This window comes from Hibiscus syriacus, unplaced genomic scaffold, assembly GCF_006381635.1.
Source record: "Hibiscus syriacus cultivar Baekdansim isolate YM2019G1 unplaced genomic scaffold, ASM638163v2 tig00011079_pilon, whole genome shotgun sequence".
Lineage (NCBI taxonomy): Eukaryota > Viridiplantae > Streptophyta > Magnoliopsida > Malvales > Malvaceae > Hibiscus > Hibiscus syriacus.
Genome location: NW_024062242.1, coordinates 1,257,245 through 1,271,985, shown reverse-complemented (window position 1 = coordinate 1,271,985; position 14,741 = coordinate 1,257,245). Strand labels below are relative to the sequence as shown.

At 36.6% G+C, this 14,741-nt stretch overlaps 3 protein-coding genes across 3 annotated transcripts; 1 reads left to right on the top strand and 2 right to left on the bottom strand.

Annotated features, from left to right (window-relative positions):
• The first annotated feature begins 531 nt into the window (after positions 1 to 531).
• LOC120204620 (transcription factor MYB62-like) lies at positions 532 to 1,560 on the top strand. The gene is made up of 2 exons (XM_039204687.1): positions 532 to 889; positions 963 to 1,560. Exons 1-2 carry the CDS (start codon positions 609 to 611, stop codon positions 1,507 to 1,509), a joined length of 828 nt encoding a protein of 275 aa, XP_039060618.1. The 5' UTR covers positions 532 to 608; the 3' UTR covers positions 1,510 to 1,560.
• Positions 1,561 to 1,566: 6 nt separating this feature from the next.
• Positions 1,567 to 3,273, bottom strand: LOC120204618 (pentatricopeptide repeat-containing protein At5g66520-like). The gene has a single exon (XM_039204685.1). It carries the CDS (start codon positions 3,245 to 3,247, stop codon positions 1,601 to 1,603), a length of 1,647 nt encoding a protein of 548 aa, XP_039060616.1. The 5' UTR covers positions 3,248 to 3,273; the 3' UTR covers positions 1,567 to 1,600.
• A 713-nt stretch (positions 3,274 to 3,986) lies between these two features.
• On the bottom strand, positions 3,987 to 7,620 carry LOC120204619. Its single transcript, XM_039204686.1, has 3 exons — positions 6,490 to 7,620; positions 6,261 to 6,409; positions 3,987 to 4,491 (listed from the first exon to the last, which is right to left on the bottom strand). Exons 1-3 carry the CDS (start codon positions 7,414 to 7,416, stop codon positions 4,242 to 4,244), a joined length of 1,326 nt encoding a protein of 441 aa, XP_039060617.1. The 5' UTR covers positions 7,417 to 7,620; the 3' UTR covers positions 3,987 to 4,241.
• Between the last annotated feature and the right edge of the window lie 7,121 nt (positions 7,621 to 14,741).

Sequence of the window (14,741 nt, the reverse complement as noted above, 5' to 3'; positions counted from 1 at the left end):
AAAACTAATGTAATGGTTTTTAATATTAATGTGATAATTTACGTGTCAATGATGATGTGACGAGAGGCTTAATCTACGGTCTATAATGTCACGTCAGTAGTACCGTAACGGTCAATCATGATAACCGTGGTCAAAGAACAAGATTAATGCAATTGAATATTGAGTTCAAAGGTGTAATTGATACAATTAAAAATTAGGAATAATATTACTAATTTGAGTTTACTACGATGACAAAAGTATACCTTTAAGCCTAAAGAAATAGCTTAAATCATAATGGTAGATAAAATATACGACATAAATTATCAAGTCTACCAAGGACATAACCACCATCTCCAACATTGAGGTCTTATCATCATGTATGTCCTTGTAAAAAGATAAACAAGACTGATCACCAACAAAGGGCACTAAGTTCGAAGGGGTGATAAGCAAGACACTTGGACTAATCCAGCTCAGAGCCATTTCCTTCAATTTTGAACCTATATAATGGTTCATGAACCAATTGCAGTGTATGCTTTGTTCTTCAAGATTTTGTACCTTCTAGGTGTAGCTTGAACCTTGTTTTCATTCCTCCAAGCCTATAAATTTCAGTTTGCCGATCTCACTTACATATGGCTATGCCTCCTTTTAGTATGACCATCCCTATCAAAGAGGACAGCAAGTTGAGAAGAGGGCCATGGACCCTTGAAGAGGACACTCTCCTAACCCATTACATTACTCGTCATGGAGAAGGTCGTTGGAATATGTTGGCCAAATGTGCAGGTCTCAAGAGAACCGGTAAAAGTTGCAGATTGAGGTGGCTGAATTACTTAAAACCCGACATCAAACGTGGAAACCTGACTCCACAAGAGCAGCTCCTAATTCTTGAACTTCATTCCAAGTGGGGAAACAGGTAATTTTATCTGTTGCAGTGGTCCCTTTTGGTGTTTACCATTGTTTAGTAATGGCCTTGTATTTCTCTCTAGGTGGTCCAAAATCGCACAACTTCCGGGAAGAACAGACAACGAGATCAAGAACTATTGGAGAACAAGGGTGCAAAAACAGGCATGCCGACCCAATGTCGACGACAGCAAGGGCTTCCTCGAAGCGGTTCAATGTTTACGGATGCCGGGATTGCTTCAAAAAGTGGAACATACTTCTTTGAAGGGGATGAGCTCCCAAACCTCAGTTCTGTGTGAATTGTTAAACTGCATAGACCCTTCATTGTCAACAATCAAAATCCCAGGCAACTCAAACCATTCCTCTGAAATTTCGAGATCGGTGACTTATCACACAGATTTCACCAATGTTTCAGAGGAAACTGACCTAACAAGTCCAAGTATGTATGACCATATAGTTAACAAAACTTGCAACATCGGCAGCAGTGGCTATGACACGGAGGGTTTCAGCCTCGAATCCGCATCAGCCGGGGGCTTCTATGAAGAAAGAAATTGGATGTCTGATGAGATGAGGGATGCTTTATGGAACACTGATGAGATGATGTTCAGAGAGTTGGAAGAGATTGGAAAATAGATATGAAGAAAGCATTATGGTTTAATGCAGTGCTATACGAATCTTTTACATGTAAAAGAGGAGAAAGCCAATAATAATCCACAAATGGTCATCAATTATTTGAATCCAACAATATCCCATAATAGTAATGCAGGGTACTTTCACCCTTCATCTCATTCTTAAATAAATTTAAGACCACCACTATCTCATCCATCACGGGCACAGGGCATCCTTCAACCGAGAACTCGAGAACGAGCCCATCAACTTCAATCAGGCTACAACCTGCAACTTCTTTTCTTATTCCTCTTGCTTTCATCAAGGCTCTCATTCTCTTCACGTCATCAAATCTACCAGATTTGGCATATATATCACATAAGTTGATATAAAAAGTATGGTTCATCGGCTCCAAATTGATCAAATACTTTGCTATCCTTTCTCCCAATTCTAAATTCCCATGAATCTGACAGCCTCCGAGTAATGCTCCCCAAACAAACACATCCGGCTCCATTTGCATGCTTCTGATAAGCTCTTCTACCTCTTCGAATAGCCCGGCTCGACTGAGGACGTCAACCATGGAAGCGTAGTGGTGAATTTGGGGTTCTATTGAATAAACACGTTTCATCATATTGAAACACCAGCGACCTTCCTCTACCATGCCGGAATGAGCACAAGCTGACAATAACCCGAGAAATGTGACATGGTTAGGCTTCACTCCCATGGCTTCCATCTCCTCGAAGGTGCTGAAAGCCTCCTTACTATAACCATGCTGTGCAAATGCAGAAATCATAGCAGTCCATGCCAAGGTATCCCTTTTAGGCATCTCTTTAAAGACCTCATATGCCCTCTCCACACTACCACATTTACCATACATATCAACTAATGCTGTTCCAACCACCACATCGCATTCGACACTTCTGCTTAAGTAACCATGTATCCATTTCCCATGAGCAATTGCACCAAGGTAAGCGCAAGCTGAAAGTACACTCGCCATTGTGATTTTATCCGGTTTAACATTATCATTACTTGAATTCTGCATTTCATGGAACAATTGTAAGGCCTCTTTGCCCCTCCTACCTTGAACGAAACCGGTTATCATCGAATTCCAAGAGATGATATTCCTCTTTTCCATACGTCTAAACAACTCCAATGCCATGTCAAGATTCCCACCTCTCAAGTATCCAATAATTATGGAATTCCACGAAACAACATCCCTCTTCGGCATTTCATCAAACAACTTCCTGGCACTGTTTAAAAACCCACATTCAGAATAAAAGCTTACCAACGAATTTTGAACGTAAACGTCACAAAACCATCCAAATTTAACAGCTTCCCCATGAATGCTACACCCTACACGGCTATCAAGCCTACCGGCGCATTCCTTTATAACAAAAGGAAACGTAATGCAATCCGGCGAAATGCCACTGAAAAGCATTTGTTTGAAGAGAAGTAAAGGTTCAAAATTGTGGGTATTATCTGAGTCGCGGGTCTTTGAAGCGTAAGCTCTAATCATGATGTTATATACGGAGAGTGTTGGGTTCTGAATGAATTTGAAAACCCTGGTTGCAAAGCAAAGAGAGCCGGATTCTGAGAAAGCAGAAGCGAAGAGGAGGCGAGTAGTGAGAAAATCTCGATGGGCTTTGGATAGCTTTGGAGAAATTATGATATGGGCATGTATTTGTTTAAGCTCTTTCAGAACCTTGAACTCTTCGATTAAGCGTGTTATGGTGGCTTTGAGCGTTGGACATTTCGGTTCCACCATGCTCAAACTCAGAAAATGGCATACATAAGAGATTAAACAGAATGAAAAGATATTAAAGGCGTCTTCTTGAGTTGCAGGGATGACTACTAATTGGGTCCACATATAAGGATTTGACGTCGGTTTTGAAAAGAAATTTTTAAAATAGTTTTTAAAAATGTGATTTAAAATTTAATTATTTAAAATTATTGTTAATAATTAATCTTAAAAACGATAAAATGTCTATTTTAAATATTATATTATAAATTAAAAATATTATATTTAAATTATGCTTCACTTATTAATATCATGATATATAAAATATATTAATTTAAACTATAAAATTTATTTTAAGATAATTCATTAATACTATTTTTATATATATAATATTTTATTAAGAAAAAATATATTATCAATAATTTTTTAAAATTTGAATTTTAAAATGATATTTTAATTATTCTGATTTAATTATAATCACTTGTTTAAAATTTAAAATAAAAACAATTTAAATGATTGTTCAAAAATAAAAAATAAAAAGATATATATTATAAATAAATTTAAAAGAAAGTATTATTATATGTGATCAATCCACCAGTTATTTTATTATTCTTGAATGATATAAACTCAAACCGATTCGACCTCATCTTTAAAAAAGCTCGACTCTACTCTAGTCTCTCTCTCTCTCTTTTTAAATCTAACATTATAAAATCAAACAACCAAATTGGTCCAAAAATATACTTTATAAAATGATCCATCTACCAAATAAACCTACGTTAAAGAAACAACATTTTCATGTTTGCAATTTTATTTACAGTTGCTGGAGAGACGTGGTCAAAAGCAAACTTGACGCAGAAGAACCCAAATCCGCTCGACATGAAAGTATTGATCAGAAATAAAGTTGGCAGAAAATGGAAAAATGATGAACGCAGGTACCAAGTTGAAGTTCACGAAGCTCTTGAGCTTCGTGGGCTTGGTCTAGCTTTCAGGGTGAGAAGCTCATTGGCAGCGTGTTGCGATCCTAAAGAAAGCCCTCAACACCACGTCCTGCGACTACGTCTCGGTAAATCACGAGTGCTTCTTCCATTACTTGAGCTTGAGCCAGCAACTGAGCTCTTTTCTTTCCAGACGGATGTGTTGAGAGATAATCTTGCAGTGTTGAATCCTTTGCAACCTTACCTAATTTCTCAAACACTTTGGGAGCAATCCGAGGATCATAGCCGGCAGATGCGAGCAACAACAGTCCAATGTAATCTGCTTCAAGTTCCATCCTGTAAAAAAAATGATAGTATGGGTTAAGCACTGAGAAGAACGTGAGAATGACATTTAACAAGGACCTTGTACTCGGGTATGAGTATCAAATATGGATATACGTCCGACAAGGGCATGTTCAATATTTCTAAGTTTTCTCGAGCTCTTAGAAATAGTCATATCCCCTTACCCATGCCGGATACGGGTGTCAAACATGGATACTAAAAACAAATTCACTAACAAATGTTATATTAAACGCAATAAAACATTTGAGGAGTAAGTTCATTTAATAAAACAAAAGCAGGAATTTCACATAGCCCACAAAGGGAATTCAATTGCAAAGCTTGTGCTTTTAGATCAATGGAAAGAATGAAAAGATCTCTCATCAGACCTCGAGCCAGATATCTATATTTGATTACACATCATTTTTCAGATCAAATAGAAGTAAATATAGTTTATATGCACACGCGATACGAACAAAAAAATGTTACAGCATGAGTATAACACAAAGGTAATATTGATATACAAACGAGTCAAAAATCATATAAATATATAATATCTTAAATATGATCAAGACAAAAATAATACAAATAAATCAAGAATATACAGATTGCAGTGTCCATACATGAATGAAAGCACATTGTTAAGGCATGCCCGAACAATTGACAGATGTGTTTTCAGAGTAAATGGCCAAGACATAAGATATGTCAGTTAAAGAACTGGATCAAGATTTGGGAAGCTTACATAAATTCCAACTCTCCCTAGTTATTTAGATTACTACATGGACTCTTCTTTCTCCAGGTGACAATGCCCTACTATCTTCTGATATTGAACAAGCGTCTAACTATTCCCAGAATCAGAGATTGGATAGTATTTAGAAGAAGAAAAATGAGCTTTTCTTTTCCCTAAAGCATCAAGCATGTTTGTTGATATGCTTATCTTCATGCCTCTATGATATTCGGACTCATTTTTCTTTCTAAAGTATTGTGTCCAAGATCTGCACACATATTTGGACATAGGTACAAAACAAAAGTATGGTCCTCCAAATATAGGAAATTTTTAAGGAAAGAACTTGGTATGGAACCATATGAGACACATATCTAATCCGATACTCAGTTAAGTCTGGATAGCATAAGATCTTACAACCTATGAAGATAATAATTAAAGAAGAAGAAAATAACACAAGTAAAACTCTCAAATTCTACTTCATAGTAATTTATTTGCTTGAACAAACATGAATATAACAAGTCCAAAAGGAATTAGTTTCCATTAAATGGATTCACAAAGCCATTGCGCTGTTACTTTTTTATGGTACATCCACAGCCTAATGGCATTGCAAATGCAGTATGCAGGCATTGGAAGAACAAATCTGAACCATACATTTAAACACTAAGTTGAAAAATTCATGCAGAGTAGGTGATCCATGTTAGCATCAATTCAAATGTTTCTCGGGTTTTTTACTTTTCTTAAAGAATCAGTGTTTAACACATATTTGAACATAGGTATAGCCGTATAGGTGTTTGATCTTCCAAAGATCTCCCAATTACATGTAAATCAAAAAAAAAATTGAACATACCAGTGTCAAACATATGCCCTTACCCAACACTCGCACCTAAGCTCGAGAAACATGGCATATAAGTACAATGCTACATTCACATATAACATACACAAACTACACATGCATTTAGCCATTATGTCATTAATTATTTATGCGTTCGAAATTTGTATAGCTATTGTGTATATAATTTTCCCATCTTAAAAGGAACAAATATAGAAAACATAAATATACCTCCGAGAGAAGGGGAGCCTAAAGAAAAGTGCTGACATTGTGTTGACCAGATCAGGCATAATGAACTGATAAAGTATCAATTGCAGAATGGCAAACCACAAATTCTTTGTTATTGTTTCAGCTATATGTCGAGCCACTGCATGTGCAACCTAATCAGACAATCACAATGGTAACATATCACTCACAAATCCAGCTAAAAAAACAAACTGAACTTAGAAGCAATGTCTACCTCATGTCCAATTATGGTAGCAATCTCGGAATCGGTTCGGAAATACTCAAGCAACCCTGTGAAGACCACAATCTTCCCACCAGGCAAACACACAGCGTTTACATCAGGCTGATTGATGACCAAAACTTCCCAATTCAATCCTTCCAAATGATTAGTCGTCGGCTTCGAGCTCGACCATTTCTGTTGACTCTCCTTCCTGCTTTGTTGAACCCATTGATCATCAAGAATCTCATCTTCACGAGACCAAGTGATCCCCAAATCTTCTTCCCCCCCACCCAATGTCTCCGTTGCACCATGTTCAAGTGAACTCTCAGGTGATGCATACTCCAAATCACACCATATCTGATCATGGCTCAACCCTCTCTGCAACGAATCGATAATATTTTTGGCAATCAGTCGAACTCTAACGCTTTCAGGGTGTATTGCAGGCAATATCTTTCCTTTAAATCCAGCTTTCAATTGCTCAAATTGGATCTCCCCTAACTTTTTCTCCATCTCTTTAGACAAGAGCACGAAATGCTTTCGCTTAGTGTAAGGAACAGTTTCTAAATTACCAAAATATACAGTAATCAAAACCCCTGAACCAACCAAGACAACAATGAAAGCATTTCTGGGATTTTGGAACCACCTTCGAAAACCCCTCGGCTTAAAATGGTGAACTTGGTACCGATCGACAAAGTAAAACCTCTTAGCACCATTAGAAAACGGATTATAATGATATTTACTAGATATTCCCAGTCTTTGTGAGATAGAAGAATATGAAGAGAACCCAGAAAACTTAGCTCTATTAGCAGATGAAACCGAAGACCCAAAGCTCGGAGCGATTATGGGAGATGAAACACTGATTGGGGATCTGAGAAAAGGGCTTGAAGTGAAATTACTGCGCAAGCTGTTGATTAAAACCTTTGCCCGTCTGCAACACGCCATGACCGTGTATATTAGAAAATGCCGGAAGAACAAAATACAAGTGCGTTAAGTTATAAGCCGTTTAGATAGTAAAGAGAGGCGGAAAGGTATGGACGATTTTGGAACATTTTCAGAGAAACAAAGAGAGGAGAAGCTGCGCAGAGGGTTTATGGTATTTGTATTTTCAGTACGAAAATGTGATTCATGCGTGGCGTGATGGATTTTACCAGAAACGGGTGCTAGATTCATTAATTTAAGAGCAAAACAAATGAAATACTTAAAATTAAGCAGCTTCAATTCTCTCAAATTGTTGTGCTTGATCAGGAAATTTCATTTTGGGATCCCAAATCAACTTGGAATTTATATTCCCCTAAGATAATGAATTCATAATATGCAATCAACAAAATCAATATCCCCTTCCTTTCCAAACTCGGCAAATCTTTGCATTAATGAAAAACAACGCCACTACATAAAATTTAGTTAATTACATTTAGATTAAAAAAATTGAGTCTTTTCGATGATTATATAGCTGCCGAAATCCGATTGTATCGCTTAAACAGATTTATACGATTACGAAAAAAAAAACTCAAACATGTTTGGTCCTTCAAAAAGTTTAAAAATTGGATGTTGTTCCAAACTCTCAAATAATCTCTTGAGAAGGTTGGAATCAATCGACTTCATCACATTTGTGCATGTATCAGATTGGCCGAAATAAGAAATTTAGGCCCCACAGTTTATATCCCCGATCTCTTCACAATATTATTTTATGTGCTCTACCAACTCTAAAAAAAAATTAAAGATTTTTTAATATAAAAATGTTAAAATTATAATTTCTTCTCATTTTGAGTGTTTAAATTTTTTCCGTCAATGTAAGCGTTTAATGTTATCAACATAACCGTTTTGAGTGTTTGGTCTGTCACGACAGTTAAAAATCGTCCTTTGCCGTTGTCGTCGTCCACGAATGAGGTGTCGATCGAACCTCTAATGCGACATGTCTATAGCAATCATCTGTCGGCAATAATCACTCGTTGTTGCAATTAGGGATGAACTGAGGGGGAGGGGGGGGGCGGGTGAGGACAATTGTCCCTGGAAATTTCAAATTACTATACAATATAGATTTTTCTATGTATTTTCTATTGAAAATCTGTTTGTGCCCTTAAAATTTTATAAATTTGTCCTCTAACATAAATTTTACATTCGTCCCTAATTGCAATTAAGATTCTTACGTGTGTATCCCGTACTTCGATGGGCTTATGAGGCTTCACCAATAACTATCTTGTGTTTTGGGTGCTGATTGTTCGACATGCAACATGTTGACAATAGAGATGACAATGATGGTAGCGATGACAATAGCCCACAATAGAGGTGACAAAGAGGAATGTAATTAGGGTTATAGATTCGAGTCGTTTTCTTTTTGTTGAAATTTTAGAGAAATTAGAATTTTTTAAAATATAATAATATTTTTAATTTTCTTAAAAAATAAAATTTTCAAAAAAATATAACAGTAACACATGTCATATAATTAAATTTTTTAACAACTATTACTACATAAACACTTAAAATAGTAACTCCAAAATGTTAAGTCGAAAAAAGTTTAGACAAGTAATTTAAAAAATAGTATAATTTGAAAACTTTTTATATTAAACAAATATTAAAATCATAATTTAACCTCTTAAAAATTTTAATTTAACTTAAGTCCCCACAATTTTGTTTTTCTTTCTGGCTTGTCCCTGCATGTGCGCACAGTGGCGGTTATGTCCCCGTACCAAATGATGTAACGCGCCAACCAGTATATATTATTTTTCAGCCCCCAAACCCAAATTCATGTTTATTTGTAAGAGAAAATAACCTCAGTGACCAAAAATGCCTTATAATATACGATTTTAACCAACCTTTTTTGGATTTGCCAAAATGACCAACTAAATCGCAATGCGATCGATAATTTGCAACGCGATCTCCGGTATCGCAAATCAGTTTCTAGATTTGCAACGCGATTCTGACTATCGCATTGCGATTTTCCAAATTCGTGTTGCGATTTTCCTAATTCGCAATGCGAATACGTAAATCGCAATGAGAATCTTACTATCGCAATGCGATTTACATAGCGTCATTCGTATCGCAACGCGTATTTTTTTTTCAAATTCCAAACACGAATATATTAATATATCGGAACACTGAACCGTCTACAGTATATCCCGTAATCGCAACTCATAACCTAAAACCCTAAATCAAAACTCAGTCTCATCTCCATCTCTCACTCTCTAAGGCGACATCCGTCCCCATCTCCGACGAAATCAGTCCCCATCTCCGACGATATCAGTCTCCATCTCCGGCGAAATCATTCACAGTCAGAAATGGAAAATCAACCAAATCAACCACCGAGGGTTAGTTTTTTTAATTATTTTTATTTTGAAATTTTTGCATTATTATTAGGTTTTTCATATTGAAATTGATGATAAGTTTACTGGTGTTTTCAATAATAGATTAACCATTTCACTTAGATTGCTTATTAAATTCATTCGATCACTGCCAATACTGCTAAACTGTTTAGTCTTTAACCCTGTGAAGTTAGTATTTGTCTTTGTTTTATCTTTTGGTTGAAGTAATGCAATCCATTCAAGTTTCTTTCAATTTTAGTATTTGAAACCGAGAATGACTATCGCAATGCGATTCTGTCGTTGCGATTTTCATTTCGCGTTGCGATTCTTGCATTGCGATAGTCAAATTTGCGTTGCGATAGTCATTTTCGTGTTGCGATTTTCATTTTCGTGTTGTGATTTTAAGTTTCAGAAACTATTCTTCTTATGCAAATTGAAACTTGAATGAATTGCATTACTTCAACCAAAAAACAAAGACAAATACTAAATTCACAGTGTTGCAAATTTAAGTTTGAAGAATAAACTACTACTCTTTATGTTTATTGTTCTTGTTATATCTTCACAGTGTAGTTTTTGGTATATCTAACTTGGTATGTTTATTGTTTTTGCAGAACTTTTATTCGGCTCAATTGACTTTAAGAAATAAAGTAAGCCTGGCCAAAACAATTGCGTCGAAGCTTTCACCTGCACAAAGAAAAATATTTGAGGATACTTGCTTCGGGCCATGGCTGAAAGTACAACATCCGGGTGGAGATGCTATGTTGACCCATCTGTTTCTTCAAACCATTACTAGCGATCTACCAGAGACTATACAACGTCGTGATGAAGAGATATGGTTTGATTTTCCACCGGCGTATACGTGTTTTGGGCGGGAGGAGTTTTGCTTAATCACTGGTCTACGCTTCGGACACGATGATGTAGATCGGTACACTAGACATATTACCCGCCTATCATGGTTTTCCCGGGTTTTTCCTGAGCTGTCAACGGAGAAGCCGAATTTACACGTGGAAGCCGAATTTACACGTATAAGACTTGACGATATTATTGAATAAGAAAGATGGTTTTACTCAGATGGATGACGTCGATGTTGTCCGAGTATGCCTTCTAATACTTTTGCAAGCCGGCTTTTTAGGCAGAGAGGCCCGACAACCTATTCCTAATGATATAATTAAATTGGTAGAGGACCTAAATGCATGGAACCTGTTTCCGTGGGGTTCGTATCTATGGAAAGCTACATGGAATAAATTGTTGTCTGCCTTTGATGATCGAAAAAGTTTGCGTGGCGATGGTTCCAAATACACTTTGTCAGGCTTTATTTGAGCCTTTAAGGTAATAATTTTTATATAATGTTTCCAAAATTATAATTAATTCTTTAACAATTACTAATGTTTGTTATTATATTGTTTGTATATTTGGATATTTGAGGCCTTTCCCGCCATGCAGACATATGCATTAAAAACTTCTAATGATATTCCTAGGGCTATTTCCTGGAAGAGGAAACGGTCCTTGCAGCAATGGGAAGATTTACTACCGTATACTATAATAAATAATATAAGTTAACACAAATACTACCATATGTTTATAAACAAGTTATTACTAGTACACATTTAACTTTGTTTGAGCTTTTATATTGTTAGGAGGCCAACACTTCATTACAGAGGCTGACACCCACGGAAGCTGAGCTTGCCACTGATTGGTGGCAAGCTAGTAAGCATTTTTATGATGGCACGGATGATGAGCAACCACCACTTCGAGAGCCATCACCTCACCCAGATCCATCACCTGATCGACCCGAATATACACCTCCACAACGAGAGTCATCACCTATTCTGTCACATCATCGAGCCTCTTCTCCACCATCACCTCATGATAGGCGGCCGGAAAATATGCCACGATGTTTATCTCCCTGTTCTCCAGCTCCACCTCCACCTCCACGGGATGAGTTAGGGGAGTTACGTAATGAGGTCAATGCCTTGCGTGAGGAGGTCGGTACTTTACGCGATGACAATGGTGCATGGCTTGTTGAGGTGTCTACTTTACGTGGTGAGGTAGCAGCTCTACGTGAGATTGTAGCATCGTTGCAGAACGAGGTTCATACTCTACGTAACGAGATAAGTTTAATATTTTTCATATTTAACTTGATGATAAATTTACTCATAATTTCACTTAGATTGCTTAGTAAATTCATTCGGTTGCTGCCAAAACTGTTTAAATGTTTATTCTTTAACCTTGTGAAGTTAGTATTTGTTTTTGGTTGTCTTTTGGTTGAAGTAATGCAATCTATTCAAGTTTCAATTTGCAGAAGAAGAATAGTTTACTATCGCATCGAGAGAATCGCAATGCGAAATGAAAATCGCAACAACAAAATCGCAACGCGAAAATGACTATCGCAACGCGAAAATGACTATCGCAATGCAAATTTGACTATCGCAACGAAAGAATTGCAATGCGAAATGAAAATCGCATTGCGATTCTCTCGTTGCGATAGTTAAATTCGCATTGCGATAGTCATTTTCGCATTGCGATAGTCATTTTTGCGTTGCGATTTTAAGTTTCAGATTCTATTCTTCTTCTGCAAATTGAAACTTGAATGAATTGCATTACTTCAAACAAAAGACAAATACTAACTTCACAGTGTTGAAAATTTAAGTTTCAAGAATAAACTACTACTCTTTATGTTGTCATTGAACTTGCACTAAACATATATGTTGTCATTTTAAATGTTTATATAAGTGCTTACTTCTGGAATGTTATCTGATGCATTTTGTGAACAATGATATAATAATGACTTGGGTGAATACCGTGCAAGTTTGAAATATATTTGTCTTTGTTTTCACTATTTAATATCATGTCTGTTTATTTACTGATTTATGTATTAATTTATTTTTAGCGGCCCGCTAAGGTGGATACTCTACGTCGGGTTTTTCTTGCAAGACGGAGTTCACGCATCAGACGGCGTGCACGTGCCATTACATTTCCGTTCACCCCAATAGTGCGAAGAATCCTTAAGAAAAAATCTGATTCACCTGTCATCGTTCAAGAGGCCTCCCCTATCGTTCAAGATGCCCCTATCATCCCTCAAGAGTCCCCTCCCACCGTTCAAGAGGCCACTGTCATCGTTGAAGAGGTCCCTCCCAATATTCTAGAGCCCGATTCACACGGCGTAATATATCGAATTATTGAGAAGCCCCCTCACGTGCCGGACATGATGGATGACTGTTGGCTTTCGTATAAGTTACCGGCCAGTACCATTTCGGCAGATGAAGTGGAGAGGAAACAACTACCGGAAACAATTCTGGATAATACCCTTTGGGCTAAGACCGCAGTTGATTTTTATCTACATGAGCGGAGCCAAGGGTGTTACGCTGACATATACAAACTCAACGATGATATGCATTTGTTGATTGAACGGTCTTGGTGGGGTGTATTATTAGGGGTTGAAGACAACGGCTATTTCGATGGGGGGTAAGTATTATATTTCTTCTTATATTTCAGTTTGATTAATTTTTTTAAAAATTTATGTAATTCACTAATATATATCTTTTTTTGTAAAATAACATATTGATGCATGGGTGACACGTCTTCTAATTGTAAGGAAATTGAAGAAAAATATATAAAAAACGCGATATACAATTATACCGACGTCTTTTCACGTAGTTCACTTGAAGAATCAACGACAGAAATCATATGTGTTGGCTAATGGACAAGCTAAACTTTATCCTGCATGGTGGGAGGTCGATAAGGTTAGTATTTATTTGTTTAAATATTTTAAAGGTGTTCATAAATAAGTGCTCAATTTGAATTATTACATTTCGATGCAGGTGTTTATCCCTATTTTGGAACGTACTCATTGGCTTCTCGTCGAGCTTCAGCTCCCATCCCTAAAGACAATAGTATATGACAACATGATAAATTACATATCATTGTCTGATTTGAGAGATATTATTAAGGGATGGAGCTCTCATTTGACTAAATTCTTGGATGCAATTAATTATTGGACTAATTCTGAAACAAGAAGCCAAAGAAGTTCAATGTTACAGTTATCAGAGACGAGACCGTGCCACAACAAATGAAGGAAGCCAGAGGGGATTGTGGTCCTCTCGTATGCATGTGCTTGGAGCGTTTGAAGACAGGAAGTACACAGTTTCTACCTCCCACCGATAGAGATAGAGGTGCAGTAGGCTTGTTGTTTCGGCATTTTATGGCTAGAGCGATATATGCGAGACGCTGCCTACCTGCATTCGCGTTATGAAAGTGTCCATAAACAATTTGTAAGTCAAATACAAGTGTTGTTAAACATATATACTCTTTTTGGTTTGAAAATGTTTGGTTAAGTAGCTAGAATTCAATAATTTGTTGTTTGTAGGTTTTAGATGTATAGAAAGTGTTGTTGATTCAATGTTTGGTTTCTGCAGGTTAATCCTGAAGTGAGCTGCGTGAAATGGATGTATGGGTGCAAAAGTTGATTCAATAATTGATGAGGAAATAATTCTTAATATTATTTTTTGATTGTTTAATTGATTTGTAAAAGAAGATTTATAAATGTTGATTTGTTTAATTGATGTGTACATAATTATTATTTGTGCTTGTTTAATTGATTGAAATGTAATAGTTTATTTGTTGATTTCAATCTGAATTATGTTGAATGCAAAACAGACTATCGCAATGCGGAAATGACTATCGCAACGAGAGAATCGCAATGCGAAATGAAAATCGCAACGAGAGAATCGCAATGCGAAAATGAAAATCGCAACACGAAACTAAATTCGCGTTACGATTTTCATTTTCACATTGCGATTCTCTCGTTGCGATTTTCATTTCGCATTGCGATTCTCTCGTTGCGATAGTCATTTCCGCGTTGCGATAGTCATTTCCGCGTTGCGATAGTCATTTCCGCGTTGCGATAGTCATTTCCGCGTTGCGATAGTCATTTTCGTGTTGTGATAGTCATATTCGTGTTGCGATAGT

Bases quoted from the DNA above. Each gene is read 5' to 3' on its own strand.
- LOC120204620 (XM_039204687.1), top strand. From the start codon at position 609: ATGGCTATGCCTCCTTTTAGTATGACCATCCCTATCAAAGAGGACAGC. The intron at 890-962 runs GTAATTTTATCT...ATTTCTCTCTAG, and splicing joins CATTCCAAGTGGGGAAACAG to GTGGTCCAAAATCGCACAAC.
- LOC120204618 (XM_039204685.1), bottom strand. From the start codon at position 3,247: ATGGTGGAACCGAAATGTCCAACGCTCAAAGCCACCATAACACGCTTA.
- LOC120204619 (XM_039204686.1), bottom strand. From the start codon at position 7,416: ATGGCGTGTTGCAGACGGGCAAAGGTTTTAATCAACAGCTTGCGCAGT. The intron at 6,410-6,489 runs GTAGACATTGCT...TTGTCTGATTAG, and splicing joins CTACCATAATTGGACATGAG to GTTGCACATGCAGTGGCTCG. The intron at 4,492-6,260 runs GTATATTTATGT...TTTTTTTTACAG, and splicing joins AGGCTCCCCTTCTCTCGGAG to GATGGAACTTGAAGCAGATT.